This window comes from Drosophila ananassae, chromosome 2L (genome assembly GCF_017639315.1).
Source record: "Drosophila ananassae strain 14024-0371.13 chromosome 2L, ASM1763931v2, whole genome shotgun sequence".
NCBI classification, from domain to species: domain Eukaryota; kingdom Metazoa; phylum Arthropoda; class Insecta; order Diptera; family Drosophilidae; genus Drosophila; species Drosophila ananassae.
This window is the reverse complement of record NC_057927.1, coordinates 1,499,083-1,517,792: the sequence shown is the minus strand read 5'-3', so window position 1 is coordinate 1,517,792 and position 18,710 is coordinate 1,499,083. Positions and strand designations below refer to the sequence as shown.

General features: G+C 39.8%; 3 protein-coding genes across 3 annotated transcripts in view; 1 reads left to right on the top strand and 2 right to left on the bottom strand.

The window, feature by feature from the left end:
* LOC6500366 (protein timeless homolog) overlaps positions 1–18,710 on the bottom strand; it is a 72,700-nt gene that overhangs the window by 41,566 nt on the left and 12,424 nt on the right. The window contains exons 8-11 of the mRNA XM_001953024.4: positions 13,176–13,347; positions 9,676–9,809; positions 9,465–9,545; positions 5,205–5,305 (exon numbers count right to left, since the gene is read on the bottom strand). Coding sequence (XP_001953059.3) covers positions 5,205–5,305; positions 9,465–9,545; positions 9,676–9,809; positions 13,176–13,347 — 488 coding nt within the window. The remainder of the gene's footprint in view (positions 1–5,204; positions 5,306–9,464; positions 9,546–9,675; positions 9,810–13,175; positions 13,348–18,710) is intronic.
* LOC26514883 lies at positions 14,905–15,998 on the bottom strand. Its single transcript, XM_014911870.3, has 2 exons — positions 15,561–15,998; positions 14,905–15,501 (listed from the first exon to the last, which is right to left on the bottom strand). Exons 1-2 carry the CDS (start codon positions 15,996–15,998, stop codon positions 15,256–15,258), a joined length of 684 nt encoding a protein of 227 aa, XP_014767356.2. The 3' UTR covers positions 14,905–15,255.
* Positions 15,992–16,624, top strand: LOC6500186 (RING-box protein 1A). Its single transcript, XM_001953025.4, has one exon. The coding sequence runs from the start codon at positions 16,118–16,120 to the stop codon at positions 16,541–16,543; it is 426 nt and encodes a 141-aa protein (XP_001953060.2). The 5' UTR covers positions 15,992–16,117; the 3' UTR covers positions 16,544–16,624.

Here is an 18,710-nt window from a genome sequence, read left to right as displayed (position 1 = left end):
GCAATAAAGCCTGAGTTTTTTATACGCTTTCAAACGAGGCTCTTAGCTTTCACGGAAGTTTTCTATCCTATTAGCTTCAAAAAAATAGGTTTCGGTATTATTTTCATGTGACAAAAAAGGATGTAAATTGAAATTGATTTAATTAAAATTGAATATATTTATTTGAGTTTTTTTTTTACTTTTTGTATGCTGATTGTGGTCAGCGGTAAAAGCTTGTAAATTTTAGTTTTCTTTGTGGTTTTAGTTATATAATTAAACCACAAGCCAAAAAATACATGTATTTCAAAAGGGTATCCTAATCTAGGCACCATATCCTGGTTTTAAACCACATTTGCCTGTGAAAGAGTAAAAGAAAAGCACGAAAGGAACCGTGGCAGGTGGAGTGGTTTATTTTGGGATGGGATAACGATTTCATTTCATGGTTTTGCACTCGTTATGACTTTTACCTTACGCTCTATTCCCGCTCCCTACTACTTCCTTTTTCGCCACTCTTACCGCTTTTTATTGTCGCCCAGTTGTGAGCGAGCGTCCCCAAAGTATGCAACGTTTTATGTTCACTGGAGGTAGAATTCCACACTCCACGCACACACGCACAACCAATGCGACAAGTTTTTTTAAGTTCGTAAGCCCAACGGCCAACTTTTCTCTTTTTTCAATTTAAAGTTAAAATTTTTGGGTTATTTTTTCACATTACATATTTTGAATGTCATTGCCGGCAACAGCGGCTGGCAGACCAAAGGCTCGAAGCTCCCATGAGGAAAGTGAGAGCACAGGTGGGGTTTGTGTGTGTTGTTTTATTTATGAATAGTTGGAAAAACACCCAGATATATAAAAGGGAGGAAATAAGGAAAACAAACAAACAAGAGATGAACGAACATGGCCATTAAAATCCAAAAATATGTAAAGTAAATCTGACGCCGTTAAGCCCTATCAAATTTTTTTTTTTAATTTACACGAAAGTATTTCAATTAACAGGTTATGGCAAAAAACAAAAAATATGTTTGACTTTTAAATTAAATAAAATATTTTTTAAACATTTTTCAAAGCCTTATATTTTCCTTCAGCCATAAAAATAGTAAGTAACCTGATAACCCATCAACTTTAAACGGTTTAAGCTCAAAAGAGTTTTATTGAATTTCTTAGCAAATTGAAAAGGAAAATCTTTCTGATGAAGAGCAAAACACAAGATTCAGATAAACTAATCAAGGTGAACGAATGGAGAGCTATTAAACTGAAAGTAACTACCCAATAAAAATGGTCAGCTGAAAGGCAAATCAGTGTCAAGCCAACGCCAAGTCATGGCACCTAATTGAGTAAGTGTCATCACCGGACTATCCACATCCGTATCCGGAACTCTGAGTATGAGGGTATGTGAGTCTGGGTTTTGTGGTTGACGTCTACTATCGCACTCTTTGGTCCACTGGATTTGGAAAACGGGGACAGCAGACACCGACACGTCAAGTTGCAAATATACTGCCAAGAGGTGAAACACTTGGAAAAAAAAATAATTATTTAAATATGAAAGTAATTTATATTTCTACTTCCCGCAGTTGCAAGGTAATAGTCTTTATTGCAGATTCTATTAAGAAGATTTAATAAAAAGTCTTTGATTTAAGGGATCTTAACTAATTGTTGTTTGGAGTGTAGAAACTTTTTGGTTCAGAACTCAGTTCTGTTGTGTCCAAATGACTCTGTTCTTGCTGTGTGTGCCATTGTGGATATTTTATTTCATTTTATTGTATTTTATTCTCTTCCCAGCTCGTATTTTTTTGCGCACTTTCGGTTATGTTGTTCTTGGACGAGCTCTGTTGTGTGCTTTTGTTTTTATTTGTGTTCATAACATAAACTTTGTATTTTTATGCGCGACAAAGAGTAGGGATGCAGGCAGGACACGCGACACGGAGACAGGACTGGAGCCGGTGCCGGGGCAACGAGAACAACTGGAGAGACCAACTTGTTTGCGCTGGGAAATCAGTTAAGGACTTGGCGCACAGACTTGGCAGGACTTGAAATAATACACATACACGTACAAATGAATATATTCAACTTCTCTGTCCCCGTTAGCGCTCGGCACTTTTTTTGTTGTTGTTGTGCTTGTTTTAACACTTGAGTGGATTTTTGTGTTATTTTTGTACGAGTCCTGGGCGTTGATTTGGCCTGCCACGAGGGGGTTTCGAAAATGCCAGCGGAAACGGAATCGGACGGACAAAGGACAGGACTCCTTCTCATTTATTATGCGCGCCACAAATCGAAATCAACGAGGCAACTTGATTAAGATTTAACTAAGCAAACGGACTCACATGCTACACTCTTACACCTCCTTTTTCCAATCCTGTTTCTCTGGCATTACGTTTGCATTAGAATTTGAAATTGAAACACAGCTTACACGACTACGGAAAGAGGAATGAGGGCAGACAAGTGTTATAAATTATGCAAAGTGTCAATGCACTTGCTGTTTCCCTAACCAAAATCGAATTAATATAATAGGAAATAATTTAATAATAACCCCTCAACTTCAATGCAACTTTATTCTACCCTATGGGTGTGATTTTTTTAATTTTTTAAAATTGATTATGTTTAACACAAATGATAATTGCTTTTGTAACACAATTGGGGGATCAAAAAAGAGATTTGTGACTTTAATAATTTCTGATAAATCAAGTTTCCAAATATTATTAACACTTAAGGGCTAATCAGTTTGAAAAGATATTTGAGAGTTTATTTAATATGTTTTTTAATGCAGATTCTCTCTTATTTTTATAAAACTGATACACACTAAATGCCCAATGGGTATAAAGGGTAAAAAAAATATTAATTAAAGCCAAACCACAGGCAGCGAGCATACTACATGAAGTTTGCGGTTGCCGGTAATTAATAAAATGTACGAGTTCAAAAAACTAAAGAGACACGGACCGGCCTATTCAATGGCCACTTTGGGGACCGATTCGGTTTTTATAGCCCGACATTAGCCTGAGCATTTTATATGAATTTGTGGGGGAATGGATTAATATGGTTTTTTTGTATTTTTGTTCCTGGTAAATTGCATATTGTTGCAACTGGCAAACTGTCAACTGAACATCAATCTATTGGCGGCCGGAGGGCGTTAAGCTGCCCGTCAAATCCCCTGGTCGTTGTTAGAACGGGTCACGCTTTTTGTTCAGAAGCTTAACGAGCTCAACCCTCTCGGTCCGGGTTGGATCCGGAACAAAAAAAAACCGATGACGCAGACATAAAAGAGGGTTTCGAATGCTTTAAGCGCTGTTGCGTTTGAGCGCCACTACAGAGACCCTTTCATGTCCACCGAAGGACGAAGGGAGACACCCTCAGTGCAGGCGCTCCAAGGCACAGACAGCGGTCCAAACGGCCAAAAAGGATGCATACCCACACACAGCCCATTGTCCAGACAACGTTCAATTCATCTGCAAGGCAATATGGGTATGTTGCTTTAAATTGAAAATTAATTAAATTCACCACACAAAGGGATTTATTGAGCTTTAAAATTATATAGATATCCTGGCTTATTGAATCAATTCAGGGGGAATGCAAATTTTTCAAAGAATGAGCAAATATCATTTTTAATTTCAACTCCAAAGCAATTATGGCACCCTTTTAATTAAGTTATTTAAAGTTTTAATCGAAAAAACGAAAATTCTTCCTGTTTTGCAAACTATTTAGTTCAAGGGATTGCCAGCTTTAGACTAGCAATCTGAGACTGAAGTTTTCATATGAAAACATTCAAATAATTCAAAATTTATACACTTTCGACACTTGATAAATTTAAAGTTTATGGAGAGAGAAACTTTGGCGCAGGAAAAGGTTCATAAATTCGGTCATAACTCTTTCCTTAAAGACCGAACCTGATATATGCGGCACACAAAAAACTCTTGATATAAGTTTGTGTCAACAGCGGAAATCATAAATTTCGCACACAAAAATCTCGATTAACTGCACGGCACAGTAGAAGTTGAAAACTTTACCATTGGCGGCGACATCTTTGGCGTCGCAGTCGTCCTTGTATTGTATATAGGTACATATATTTAAAAAAAAGGTACGAAAAAAGAACAACACGTCAGCCTTGGATGCGTTTTAAAACGCTTGTCACAAAGTTTTCGCTGCCACCGCAGCTTTCAAAATGTGCACCGAAGTCACTGCAACCGCATACTGCACTGAGAAGATAAGAAATACCTACTAGCTCCTATACCTTCTCTCGTATGGGACATAAACCATATGCATAGAGGGCATGTCAAAATGCAAAAGCCATTAGACGTGTCTAAACACAAATCGCGCTGTGTTTGCATTCCCGGTGATCTGAAGGCAAATTGAAAAGTCATGTCAGCCATGCCATGCCATGCCAAAAATATGAGAAATCCTACGAAGGATGTACAAGAAGAGGACAAAATATGGACAACGAATTGTCAACGCTTCAGTGACTTTCAAATTGAACGGAGGCAAACAACAGGAATTTTACAAACCAATGCACTTGGCAGGATGGGAAAACAAAAAATAAAATAAAACAATTACGCGTTTAATATATTTTCATTTAGTCGAGCGAGCCAAGGATCTGGCAGGTCCTGGCGGACCAGAAAACAACCAGGCCAAGGGGTGAGGGCCGTGCCAATGGTGAATGGTGAATGGTAAATGGTAAAAGGGAATGAGAATGCTCGTCCTTTGCTGTCTCATTTTTTACTTTTAATGAAGCGCAAGAATTTCTGTTGGATAATTTGTTAAGCGAACTTGGGCGGCGAGCCGAAGGACGAGCTTGGACTGCCTGAAAGCCAGCAAAACCCAGAAGGAGCACAGAAAAAGGCAAAGAGCCAAACAGAGCCTGCAAAAACTTAGACAATGCAACAAGGACACTCACACACAGGCATACACAAACTGAAAGTTGCGCTGTAATTTGGCTTATTTCAGCCAGCAAATTTATAAAGTTGAGATGCAAAATGCTGCACCGGAAGTGCCCCCAACTGCCCGGGATTGCTGGAACAGGAACAGGACAGGACGAAGGACAGCGCAAGATAAATGACACGCAAAAGCCAAGTGGCAGATTTTCATTTTTAATTAAACCAACGGTCAACCGAAGGCTGCATGTGCCATCTACCTTCTTCATAATGCATAGTAATAAACAATAATTAAAATGTTGGCCAGGATTCCAGTGAGCTTCCATTGCATCCCAGCTCACGTCTCCCAGCCCCTTCAGGACTCACCTGTTGTAATGTTGTGCATGAAAATCTCACGCAATAGCAGCAGCTCGTCTTCCGGTGCGGCGGAAATTGCACCGAACACCTCGTTCTCTGGCCACACCTCCCTGCGGGATGCACACATAAAAGAAATATGAAAATAGATGAATTAAATAGATGAAGTAAACGGAAGTCAAGGGAAGAGTGTCCGTGTTCAGGACTAGGATGTGAAAATTAATTATCGACCAAGACATCTTTGTATTCTTGCAAAGTAATCAGAGATCCCGGAAAATAATAACTTTGTTTGGGTTTTACAAAATACATAAAAATCTATACAAAATTTATAATAAAAAGGCCCGAACTGTCATAATAGTTATCTCTAGGTTTTATTCAACAATCAATAGTAAATAATTTTTGATGGCATGAAATAAATGTAAATTTTTTCTGCATCGCCAGCAGTTTATCAGTCCATTTCAATGTACCTAACAAAATGAAATTGCATGTAAATGCCATTTTTCATTAAATTTCAATAGAAAAATAGTCCGAATAGTCAGAAGCTAATAGTGGGAAAGATACTGACCAAATTTTTCGATTTGCAACGCAAATTCAGCAAGCATAACTTGTACAAAAAGTCTATAGAAAGCCAGAAACACCAAAGGATAAAAACAATAGCAAAAATAATGATCGACTAGCCACGTCATGTTGCAAGCGAAAAGCATGCAGGGCTTTTAGTTCTGGGATCCACAAACTGAAATTGATGCGTTTAAAATTGCGTGAGGATACACAGCCCGTGCCGCCTGATCCTGACCAGCGTTTTCCATGTTGTGAGTTCCTTTCTTTCCTTTTCTGTGCCACACACACAGTAATCCCCACCGTCCACATGATGCAAGCAACGGATGCAATGGAGGCAGGCCTTTCGCAACGTATCGTTGTTAATTTAATATTTGAAAGCAGCTTAATATGCAGCGCACAGCAAAAACATAACGAGAAAGATATGGAGCTCGAAAAACCTAGGGTGAGAATGGGGCGATTGGGTTCTAATTTTACTCGGCAACAAAGTTTTCTGATTCCTTTTTCAGGATATTTTTGAATTGGTGGTGTTTTTAAAACAAAATGTATAAAGCTTATTATTACGCCAGTTTATTTTTGGAAAACACTTTACTAGATCCGATGAGTACATTTGTAATACAGGTATGAGTAATATTCAGAGAGACTATGGCATTTAAAATTAATTTTTCTTTTTTACACTAATATTCTAACATTAACAGCGGCGCTGTAGCGTTTCGAAACACAGTGTTCTCTTGTTGGCCGTATCAGTTTCCAGCAGGCACCGCCCACCGCAACAACCAGGACCCGTGGCAGGACAAGAAAATAGGAGAAAGTGCAAGACCCTCTAAGCGAAATATTTATGCTCATTTGTGGCTGTGCCAGTAGGCGATAGTGCAACTTATGTTTCTCGCTGTCGCCTAGCAAATAAATTGACTCCCAGACCCCCACGCGACACCATTACCACGAAAAATTATTCGAATATTGTCCTACTGCTGGGATTGTAATCCTGCGGGTCGTTTCTATTTTTTTTGTGTAGAGGGAGCTCGTTAGTTACCGCCAGCAAACAGGAAACAACAATGAGCAGCCAACTGTGGTGGGCGGTGTTCCGAATTTTTGGTTTGCGTCAACATTTGCGAGATATTTTGTGTGCAACTTTAACAGCGTTTCCCAGCGGCAGGGCTGCGGCCTGACGATAATTAGCGGTTTTACCATGGTCGTATCCCGGCCAGGAACGAATATTGGTTAATAATAAACCATGAAAATCTATGAAAAATATCGGATGGGGTAGACAGGCTGAGCGGCGGGTGTGACGGTTTTTGGCTTTTAAGTTAAATTATGTTTAATGTTGTTGTGCCGCTTGGTGAACAGATAAACTATTTATTTCGGGCCAGCAAAAAAAGGAAGTATAGAAACCAAGGCTAACAATATTTATAATCACAGTGATTAATTTTAAAACTATATGCTGGCCAATGAAGGACAATCTGTTCAGAAATATAGGTCAAGCCATATTTACGTTTTTAGATTAGTTTTCTGTTTTAATTTATGATAAAACCAGGATTATGGTTTCCTTTTTTATACATTTAAGATGTATTATGTGCTTCAACTGCTGCACTAATGAACGTTTGTTGAATTTGGCTTCAGAGCAGAAATTTCTAAATATTTTCAGTCAACAAAATCAACAAGGGATGTGCAAAGGCAAAGAAAAGGCACAAGCTTCAGACTTTCTGTTGCTATGCTAAATAAGCGCATCAGCAGACGCTTAAATAAGCTTAGTTAAAAGGCGGGCGAAGTGGGCGTGGCTGCAGCCAGAGCCGAGCGAGGCAAGGGGGCTGAAAGTTGCAGCCAAAGTGAAGTTTGAATAAACATTTTGCGCATTTACTTCACTTAAAAGTTTGTTTTTTTCCGAGCTGATATTTCTGTGCACCCATTAAGCCAGCTTCGGGAAAGAGAAGAATAAAGTAGAAGTGGTAAGCGGAAAAACCCGGGAATGCTTCCTTAACTTAACTGAAAAAGCCCTAATAGTGTGACTTGGCAAGTATTTAAAAATTCCGAGCAGACCCATCACCCACCCGACCCAGACACATGTGTATATGAAAATGTCGCAGTCACAAAATTCGGTTTATTTTCAATATTTTGTTTACCCAAAAATGTTCTCAATGCCAGCCAAAAAAGGGTGAAAAAAGTAGAGACAGAATAATGCCAAAGATACACTTTCCATACCCTCATATAATACAGATTTTAATTATTACGAATAGTCTTTTCGCAAAGCTTTAAACTCAACACATTATACCTTAACATCTTATCTAAATAATAAAGAAGAAAAAGACTTTCATTAAATAAATAAAAAAGGACAAAAATAATTGCAGTCCCTTAAACACTCGTATAGAGTATAAAAAATAAAGTAAGTGTAACAAAATCCTTCGGGGCAGAAACTGTTTGGCAACTGGGCACAAAAACTGCCAGACAATAGCCAGACACAAGAGTGAGTGTCAAGGGGCGTGGTCGTGGGCGGTGGGTGGCAACTTCAGAGGGTGCAGGCTTTAGTGCTGCTCTATATGCATATCGCATTTTAATTTATTAGCAGAAAAAGCGTCTAGAGTCTAGACCTTTTTAAGCTGCCACTGCAGCAGCCAGCCAAGTGGCAGGCAAAAATTGTATACAATTTTCGTAGCTAACAATTAAAATGTACATAAATTTCAAGAAAGTTTGACAATTGAAACTGCATGTTCATCTCAAAAGCAACACTTTAACTCAAAATTAAATGAAAAAGAAGCCAGGCCTTGAGATTCGCAGGATATCGTCGATTGAATCCTTTGAATGGAGAACTTCGCAGAACCGGAACCAGAAGAGAGGCAGGTAGAAAATTTTAATGAGGTTGTAATTAAATGACTTGGAAATATTTAAGCCACGCTTTCGATTGCCAGCCTTTGACATGGTGGGACATCTGCCAACGATGCTGCTGACTCTGGTGCCGGGTGACCTGGCGTTCTGGTGTCCTGGTGGGTGTTGGCCACCAATTTAAATGTTGACGCGCAAAGGATAAATTATTTTCACGCAATTTTCCCGAGCAAACAATAAACATTTCTTGAGCGCGTCTTCAATGGGCTTTACATAATTGAGCGGGCAATTAAATTAAAAGGCAGACACATCCCGAATCCACTGGGGCGATGGCGCAGCAACTTTCTCACCTGGCCAACCTGAACGACCTGGCCAGTATTTTCGTGTGGTTTGTTGACTGAAAAATTGCCAGCGACAGGGACAAAAACCAGGCATCGAAAAATTGTCTGAATTGCACCGGACCAACAACTCTTCTTATTATCTGGCCGAAAAGGAGAGCAGGAACATGCCGTGGCATTCCTGGGCCATTGCCATTATCTGTAGTTACCGGAGCGCCTGGGCAGCATCGTGCCCTGCCTTAACAATAAATAAAAACTATTTAATTTAAGAGTAGCCAGGGGAGGACAAAAATATGAAAAAACAAGCAGAAAAAAAATACGGTAAAAGCCAGAAAAGTCGCACAAAAGGACCTCGAATGGGATTCCTTGGCTGTGAGCACAGTTAATTTATTATGCGAATTGCTTTTCTACCCCAGTCAATGTCAAGTTATTAAAAGTGGGATTTTCAAAGGGGTGGCGCGTCTGCTGCCTTAACAATGCACTTCGAAGTTCCCAGTTCAAAGTTCAGGAGATCAGGGGGTTAAGGAGTATCCACCACAATGGCAACCAGAAGTCAACTCACCTGGCTGCTCGTAGCAGGGCGACGGCCTGGTCCAGTTTCTCGGAACGGAGCAGCTTATTTATGCGAATCATGCAATCCTCGCTGGAAGTAGAAAACAACCAGAAAACATAATGGAATCACGTTGCACAATTGAAAATCGAACTGGATGCAGGTTAATAGCGTCTTACAGAGAAAACTGCTGGGCTGGAGTTTGAATTCCTAACAAACTTACCGCTGATCATCGATGGATTTCTCCGAAGCCGCGTCAAATGGCACCGGCAACTCGTCCTCCTGTATTTCCAGTTCTGCGGCCACAAGGGCACATACTTCCGTCGCCAGCTCGGCCCATTTGCTAGACAGTTCTTCCTGCAATTATGCAGCAATAAATTATTTATTAATCGCAATGGATAATCACAAAGGGAAATTAGTCACAACGCAAATACGCGAAAGCTATAAAATTAATTATCCGCAATTGTAATTAAAACCAAACACCTAATATTACTTGTCATTTGAAAGAGACAACCAAAAAGTAACAAATTTAAAAAAGTGTACATTAAATAAAACAACCACAATGGGTTTTAATTTGCAATAAGTGGAGTTTCAAAAAATCAACACCACATATTTGCCTTCAAGCTCATTGATTTTAATTTTCGACTGTCAATATTATTGTCATGTCAATTTATCCTAAATTTAATTCAAAGGCGATAAAGCTTACACTTTTAATGAAACAGAACCTTGGTATTTGCATTTATGTAAAAAATATAACTAGAGGGCATTTCGCTGCCCGAATTTTCCGCTGCCGATTCCAGATTATTTTCATTTGCACAAAAAATGTAAAAATGTAAGCCATTGTTTCACGTTTTTTGCCTCATCATACCTGTTTACAATGAATATGAATTGAACATCAATGAACCGGTCCTTCTAACTACAAGGATATGACATATGGATGGTCTTTCAATTAAATTAAACGATAAAGTATAGTGCTTCAGTACTTAATGATTTGAAAAGTTTTTGAATAATGGGCTTAACATTTTATTGTTTTTGAGCATAAAGGAGTTTGTATTTTAGAATATGAATAATAAAAATAACAAGTAATCTGAAGTCGTTTCTTTTAAAATTATTTTTTTGTGTTCTTCCTTTACATTTTACACGATTTTATTCATTTAATTTATCGCTCGTTTAACTTTTGCTTGTTGATAAAAGAGAAACATGCAAATATTTGCGGCTGTGTGTTTTTGTCATGTTTTTCGCTTCGCGGAATTGACAAATATTTATAAATTAATTGTTGAAAAATTGATGCACGGAATGCCTGTGCGAAATCGGACAACAATGCCAATACAGCTGCTTGGCCACAACTACACAATGCAAATAAATATGTCAAAAATTAACACAATTGAGGTAGCTCCAGAAAATAAAAATCATTTTAAATCCGCGTGTATTCAAATGAAAAATAATAAAAACCATACACTAAAGGTACCAAAACGTCGCCCGCAAAAATGCCCAGTAAAATGTTTTTCGCAGGTTGCTGGTGCACACAGTTGTGGCAAGCGGAATCCTGCAACTGTAGGGCCGGAGTCCACTGGCCCAGTGGCCGGAAATCACGCTCAACGGTGCGTCCTGTCCCAGCGCGACAAAGTGTGTAAAAACAAAAGACGGCTAGGAGTAGAAAAAACAGTGGAAGTCCAACAATGCGAATAGAAAATGCTCTGGAAAGTATGCTATGGAAATGTACCAAAGACCGCAACAAAAAATATTTTTCTTCCAAACACAAGAGTGATTTTTCTTTCGTAAACAATTAAATAAGGAGCTTTTCATAAGTTGTTTTTTTTTTCTTTTAATATTTAAAAGCAAAAGAAAAAGAAAAAGTAAAGTCAACTTTTTTTAAAAATAAATTTAACGACCAAGCAAAATCTGTTTTGAAAAGGGTCAGCCTGCCGGAAAAACAACAAAATACTGACATATCTGTAGGGGAAAGTTTATCTTCCCCTCCAGAGTTTTTGCAAGTGTGAGTGTGTTTAGGTCACATGCAATTGTGCACTACGAAAATAATACGGACACGACGTAGAAAATACACAAATAACGAAAAGCCAACCGTCGTAAAAATTGAATAAAATGGCAAACGATGCTGGGCAAGAGTCTGGACTTTTTTCCTCCGTATTTTCAGTCAATTAAATTTCACGATCAAGCCCATAAATCTTTAACGGTCAGGGCATAGACGACAATTGTTTATGCCGAGCTCTATACCAGGTGTGTTTGTTGAAGTTTGCCGGTTTCACTCAGAGATGTCGCTGGCGATATGTATACATTGGAATAATTTCGCATCAATGTCATATTTTTCTTTGGACATTAAGCTTTCTAAATACAGAAGTTACATTCATCCAAAGTGATAGTGTCACAGTTGTTCATGTCAGTGAATATGTCCAGTTTTGTTCGAAATAAATCGCATTTGCGGCATTCGTTGCTTCTTTTATTTCATCAGAAGAAAAAAGCAGTTGAAGCTCATCGGTTGCTTGTAGATACTTATGGTGAATATGCTCCAGCGATTAGAACATGTGAGACGTGGTTTCGTCAATTCAAAAGTGGAGATTTCGATTGAACAGACAATGAACATCCTGGTGCGGCGAAAAAGTTCGAAGACGAGGAATTGCAGGCGTTAGTGGATGAAGACCCAACCCAATCGCAAGAACAATTGGCCCAAACACTCTATGTGACCCGAGGAGCAATTAGCCAACGTTTAAAAGCCATGGGAAAGATCCACAAGTATGGAAAATGCGTACCACACCAACCGAACGATAGACAAATGGAAAATCGAAAAACCACTTGTGAATTACTGCTTCAAAGATTCGAAAGGAAATCTTTTCTGCATCGAATTGTCACGGGGGACGAAAAATGGATTTATTTTGAAAACCCGAAGTGGAAAAAATCATGGCTTTCACCTGGTGAGGCCGGCCCATCGACTGCAAGGCCGAATCGCTTTGGCCGTAAGACAATGCTCTGTGTTTGGTGGGACCAGTGTGGTGTGGTGTACTTCGAGTTATTAAAACCTGGTGAAACAGTTAATAAGGATCGCTACCGACAACAAATTATCAATTTGAATAATGCGTTGATCGAAAAACGGCCGGAATGGGCCCGAAGACATGGCAAAGTTATCTTACAACATGACAACGCGCCGTCTCATACCGCTAAACTGGTGAAGGACACATTGAAAGAACTTGATTGGGAAATATTATCGCACCCGCCGTACTCTCCAGACCTCGCCCCGTACGACTACCTCCTTTTTGCATCGATGGGACACTCACTGGCAGAGCAGCGCTTCGCCAACTTTGAAGAAGTCGAAAAATGGCTCGTCGAATGGTTTGCCTCAAAAGAAAAAAAGTTTTTTTGGAATGGTATCCATAATTTGCCTGAAAGATGGGCGAAATGTGTAGAATCCAATGGTCAATACTTTGAATAAAAAATTTTTCACATTCCCTTGAGAATTAAGTGTTTTCTTTATCGAAAAAACCGGCAAACTTCAACTTACACACCTGGTATGTCTCTTTTTTTTCGTCGCTTTTGTTTGCAATCGTTTTAAATTTTTATTGGCAATTTAGGGTATATTTTATGGCCGTCACAGCGGGTGCTGACCAGAAACCTAGCAAAATAAAGTTATTTAATGCGGCAATTTATTTTTAAAATATTAAACCGAGCACATGTATATATACAAGAATGTTTTAATTTGACGTCACTTACCTCGGTTGGCTGTGGTATGGCCGACGGTTTTGACTTGGCCGTGGGCGGCTTCTTCCGGCGGCCCCCGGCCCCGCCGCGTCGTTTGTCCTGCACCAGCACAGAGTCCTGGCAGAAGCGCTCCATCATTTTAATGAAAACATTCGCCGTTTCAACCACATCGCGCAGGAAAACCCTGTGGGAGGAGCATAGAGGTTAGTTAACGAAATGAAAATACACATATTGTAATTAAATTCTTTATTATTTGTGTGCGACGCATCAAAATTGAGTTTGTTGTTCAACGTTGTTCCCCCGTAACTATATGAAAAATGCATGCCACATGCTCAAAATTCAATTAAATGTGGCAAATGCATAATTTTTTCCCCCGTTTGTTGTTCTTTCTCTCAGCGAATGCAATTTATGGAAAATATTGATGTTATTTCACACATCCTCACATCCACAATAATTAACATCAATGCCAGTTCAATTTTTTGATCGGCTCAAATTTTAAACTATCAATAACAAAATGTCATATTCAAATGGATGACATAACAAAAGAATTTTTGTTGAAAAGAATGTTTTGATAAAAAATATTTTTGTTCAGTTGCACCTGCAGTAATTAACAGATGTGATTTGGCAATAGAACCCTACTGCCAATGACACATTTTAAATATCAAAAAAATTTTGTTTTTAAACTTTTCCATCTGTTTTTCCTCAAAATGAAACTGAATGAATCAAAGCCATGCCTCAACAAGATCTCTGCCAGACCCAAATATTTATTGAATATCATCGAGTACATTAAAAGTTCTAACTCCAAACTCCCACTCCCACAGTCACTTCCATCATGACTGACTAGTTAGTCAACCCAACTCGATCCGGGCTGACTGATGATATGGCCTCTCATTCTCTGTGTGGCCGCTGTCGAAGCCGATGACGCCTCCAATTAGCAAATTACCCCAAAATGGCAAAGAGCAAAAGGCACTGCCTGCCAACAAAAAACCAACAAAAAAACATACACAAAAAAAGAAGGGAAATACGAAAAACGAGGCGGAAGACAGCCGCCGAGCTGCCAAAATCAGCTGCCTCTATTCAGGGCTAACTTCCGCTTTGTTTTTAGCCAACCCAAAAATAAAAGCCAACGTCACTGTGTTCGTCAATTTGTTAAAATGATTGATTGCCGTTTAAATAATGAAAATAGCGCGAGTCACCGACAAAGGACAATGCAAAATCAGGCGAATATGCAAAGTAGACCGTTGATAGGTTTAATTTTTAACAAAAATGTAAACAAGGAAACGCTCTGCAACACCAGTTATCAAAACTAATCCAAAATTTTGATATATTCTCCTCCGTTTGGCATTCAAATAGGCGGTCTCTCCGGGTTCATAAAACTAGTTACATTGCGTTGGCGTCGAAAAATGTCAAATGACCGAAAAAGGTTCGTTCGTTGGTTGACACATGCCGATGGTGCCGCCTTTCAAATTTATGCAAATTCATTGCGAATTTTAATGCCTCTCGCATGAGTTTCGCGGCAGGAGTAGCGAAAATTCCATCGTCGACATTTTCGAATGCGGTCAATGTGCCGCAGAGCACCAAAGGGGCCGCCAAACGGTACGCATCTGTTGAGGTGATCCTCGGAGCCGGCGACCCAGCCAGGGGAAATGAATTTGTAATGAAAGTGGTTATCCGGCATTCAGGACCCTGGCGGATAGGAATCGATTCAGTGGGCGCATAGACATTTAGCCAAATTAAACAGACAAATAATTTAAAAGCGTTGCCGCTCAAACATCCAACCAAAAAGCAAAGGCTTGTTCCAACAATGCCACTGGTAAACAATGTAGATATTGCCTTTTGATAGAGTTGGCTTTTTAATGGATTTCCCTAAGTTAGAACGACACGAAAATGCCATTATTTTGAATTGACAAAGAACAGTCCACTTAAGTATCATTGCTTAAAAGAGATGCTTAAAAAAAAGATACCACGTAATTAATTATCAATTCATCAGACTTCCTTATAGATAATCCTTTCCAATGGGATATCCAATTAACTAGATATTTATGACCATATGTCAGTTGAAAAGCCCCCATAACCCATGAATAGATGCTTGTTAACGTTCGCCAGCCAATTTGAAGATATTCGGCCATTTGTTTTGATCAAGAACTGTCGGCGGTGACCACAACTGACAGGAGGACAAGTGAGTGGGTTGGGTGGCAGTGCCACACCCGTTGGCAAATTGATGATAAAAGGACGCAGGAGTTGGCTGCAAGGCGCAGTCGAGATGTGAGTGTGGTGCAGGTGGATTTGAAATTCGAGTGGGTGGGCTGTGGAGTGGTGGGGTTTTGGCGTTTGATAACTGGAAATGGGAAATGAATCAAGAGCAGCTATGTGTGTTGGGCGATATGTCGACATTACCGCAAAGATGTCTGTGGTGGCGGCATTAACAGCAGCCGAAGCGTAAAAACTGCTGGTAGCTCTGGTGGTAGCTTTGGTGGATGGCGGATGGTCCGCAGCCCTGCTGCAGATGCTGATATTGGTGGTGGCACCTGACCACAACGCCAAGAAACCACAGCGGCGAATCAGTTGGGTGGCTGGCACGTTGGGCGTAAACCTGCACAACATATTGCATTCCGCAAACCATTTTGCAGCGAATTCAAATCGATTTGCCAGGCAAACCCTAACTCGCCCTAATGATGCGCAGGTGCAAATCGTGTAACTCCCACTCCCGCTCCCTAACTTTGCACAGTAAGAAATTAGAGGATCCATAACCAAGTAAGAACTAGTCCTTGTAAGAGTTTGAACTTTCCGACTAGGCCTACTACTATCACTAATACATACATACAAGTTCATCATCCTTAAATGGGATTGAAAAACTTATAATTTGCAACCAGTTCTATAATACAGGTCATCAGGTCTCGTTATTTCCAGGACCTTGACACCTCCAAAGCAGAGCTCCAGACAACACGAGCGTCATGGATAATGTGGACGTGGATGTAGAGGTTCAGGACAGGACCGTGGATCTCGAATGCGAAGGGGATGATCAGCCCTCGACCAGCAGATCCTTCGAACACTCCAGGATGGAGAAGCTTCCTTCTAGCAGCGGCCGCAGCAGCAATAGAGTCCCGAAGAAGCGGTTCGAGGTAAAGAAATGGAACGCCGTCGCCTTGTGGGCCTGGGACATTGTTGTGGACAACTGTGCCATATGCAGGAATCACATAATGGACCTCTGCATAGAATGCCAGGCGGACCATTCCTCAGCCGTTACTGAGGAGTGTACGGTCGCCTGGGGAGTCTGCAACCACGCCTTCCACTTCCACTGCATCTCCAGATGGCTGAAGACACGCCAGGTCTGCCCTCTGGATAACCGTGAGTGGGTGTTCCAAAAATATGGCCACTAGGGACAACTCTGCCTTTGGATTTTTATACACAAAAATTTTGATAACACAAATTTTATAAAAATAAAAATTTTACCGAAATAACAAATATGTGTTTTCTTTCCAAAAAAAAAAAAAATAAATAAAGGTATATGAAAAATTCCTAACCGACTTAAAACTGACATATTTTTAAAGGTTACTTTATAATCTATTTTTGTTGGTAAGTATAAGTTTAGTTTTTTAAATTAATTTGTAAAACATGGTTATTTTTTTTTTATTCTTCAAGTGACAAAATAAAGTACGATGTTATTTTTTCTGGATTTTGAGGTATTGTCCTATTGTAAGTATTTTCATATCCCAATAAAAATCATAATCTTAAGATGTAATTCTTTAGATTTACAATTTAATTTATAAAATAGCATTTAAAATATAAACAATATATAATTGAAACTACAGCTCTTCTTAATTTTCTCACTGCACATATACCTAATCTCAAGCATATGTGACCAGAAGGAGCCTGGGACCAGGACAAAGATAAATCGTTAATAAATTATTTATAATTAATTTGTATGCACGCGGTTTTGTAACTTCTTGTGTGTTGCTTTTATTGTTGTTGTAGCTTTTGTTGGCCAACTGTTGGCTGGCAGAAACTGATTTGATATTCGCGTTTACGCTGATTAAATGGACGCCAACAGCCACCAGCCACCGTGGCGAGGATGGAAGGACGAAGAAGTTGAAGTAGCGACAGCAGCAGGTTGAGCATACAGAATTAATTAGAACACTTGGGTGTTCTTGGGGTTGGTCAGCGGTTTTCTAATACTTCAATGGTAGGGGTTTAATGTTGTTGGGGGTATGGGGGGCTTTGGCGATGGAAGATTGTCTTCGCGTCGGGTCTGGGCGCATGTTGAATAAATGATAAAATGTAATTGCGCCCAGACAGCGACGAACTGACAGACCGACTGACCGACCGACCGACCTGCGGGTTATTGTTGTTGTTGGTCTATAAGGCGTTTATAATGAAAATATTATTAATTATGACAGCTGCAACAACAATGAGTGATGGGCCTCCCATCAGACAGCAAGGCTGTTGGCCGCCTAAAATGGGTGGGAATATGAAATAATCCGGAACGTTAAGTGGCCCAACCATCGGCAATGTCATAAATTATTCATCTTGACACCGAAAAATCTTTAATCTGTCGGCCACTCCACCACTGATTGCAGTTCAAAAGGCAACACAGAATTTACATAATTGTCAATTGGTCTGCTTAATTGAAAGCTCTTCAACTCGCTGATGATGGCGCAACTTAATGTTTAATCGATTATTCTTTAAACCCACTATGTTCAGTTTGCTCCACATTAATCATGCTCCAATTAAGCAACAGTTGCTGCACCAGCGAAATCGCACATCTGCAGATACACGCGAGTATCTGTATCTATAGAGCTGTATCTGGCAAACGCGCCGAGTTTCCTGATTCCAAGCTCCACACACCCATCACCCACCTACCTCCACCAACCACCCTGTGGAGGTCGCCAAGCTCTGTCAATTTCATGTTTGCGCGCTAAATTAATTTAGTCAAAGCTTTCAAATTGCTAGTGCCCCACCTAACAGACTCTCGATTCTGCCAACCAGAGCCCGACCCACCGACTGGCTGATGTGATGCGTTGATAGTTGCCAGTTTCACAACCAAATGTTTATCTGTCAGTGTGTCATCAGGGACAGTGGAGTATACATCATACTCAGAAAGCGATTTCAAAAAATATATATACTTATTTAATGCCAGAAATGGTCAAGATTCAAACTAGAAAAGTGCATAACAAGAGTTTCAAGAACAACACCGTTCGCATTCATAAAACAAAAGAATTTTAAATGCAATTCCCAGCCTCTCAGGCATACAATTGTTGTACCATTCAAAAGCCACCTTTCTAAAATAATAAACATGTTGAATTTTTCAAAGCAAGTCGTGTTAATATTGAGTTAAACTACTCGAAAAGCTTCATCTACCCATCTCACCCATCGTATTCTCCTGCAAATGTCATCCGAGCCGGTGACATAGAAATAAATTTACCCATTTATTGCAGGTATCACTCAGCACAGAGCACACAGCACTCGCTGTCGGGCAGACGTTTGACAGGCGAATTTGTTCAGCCATTTAGAAATATTCAAGTGAGTCTAACTCTTCATGTTCGGCAC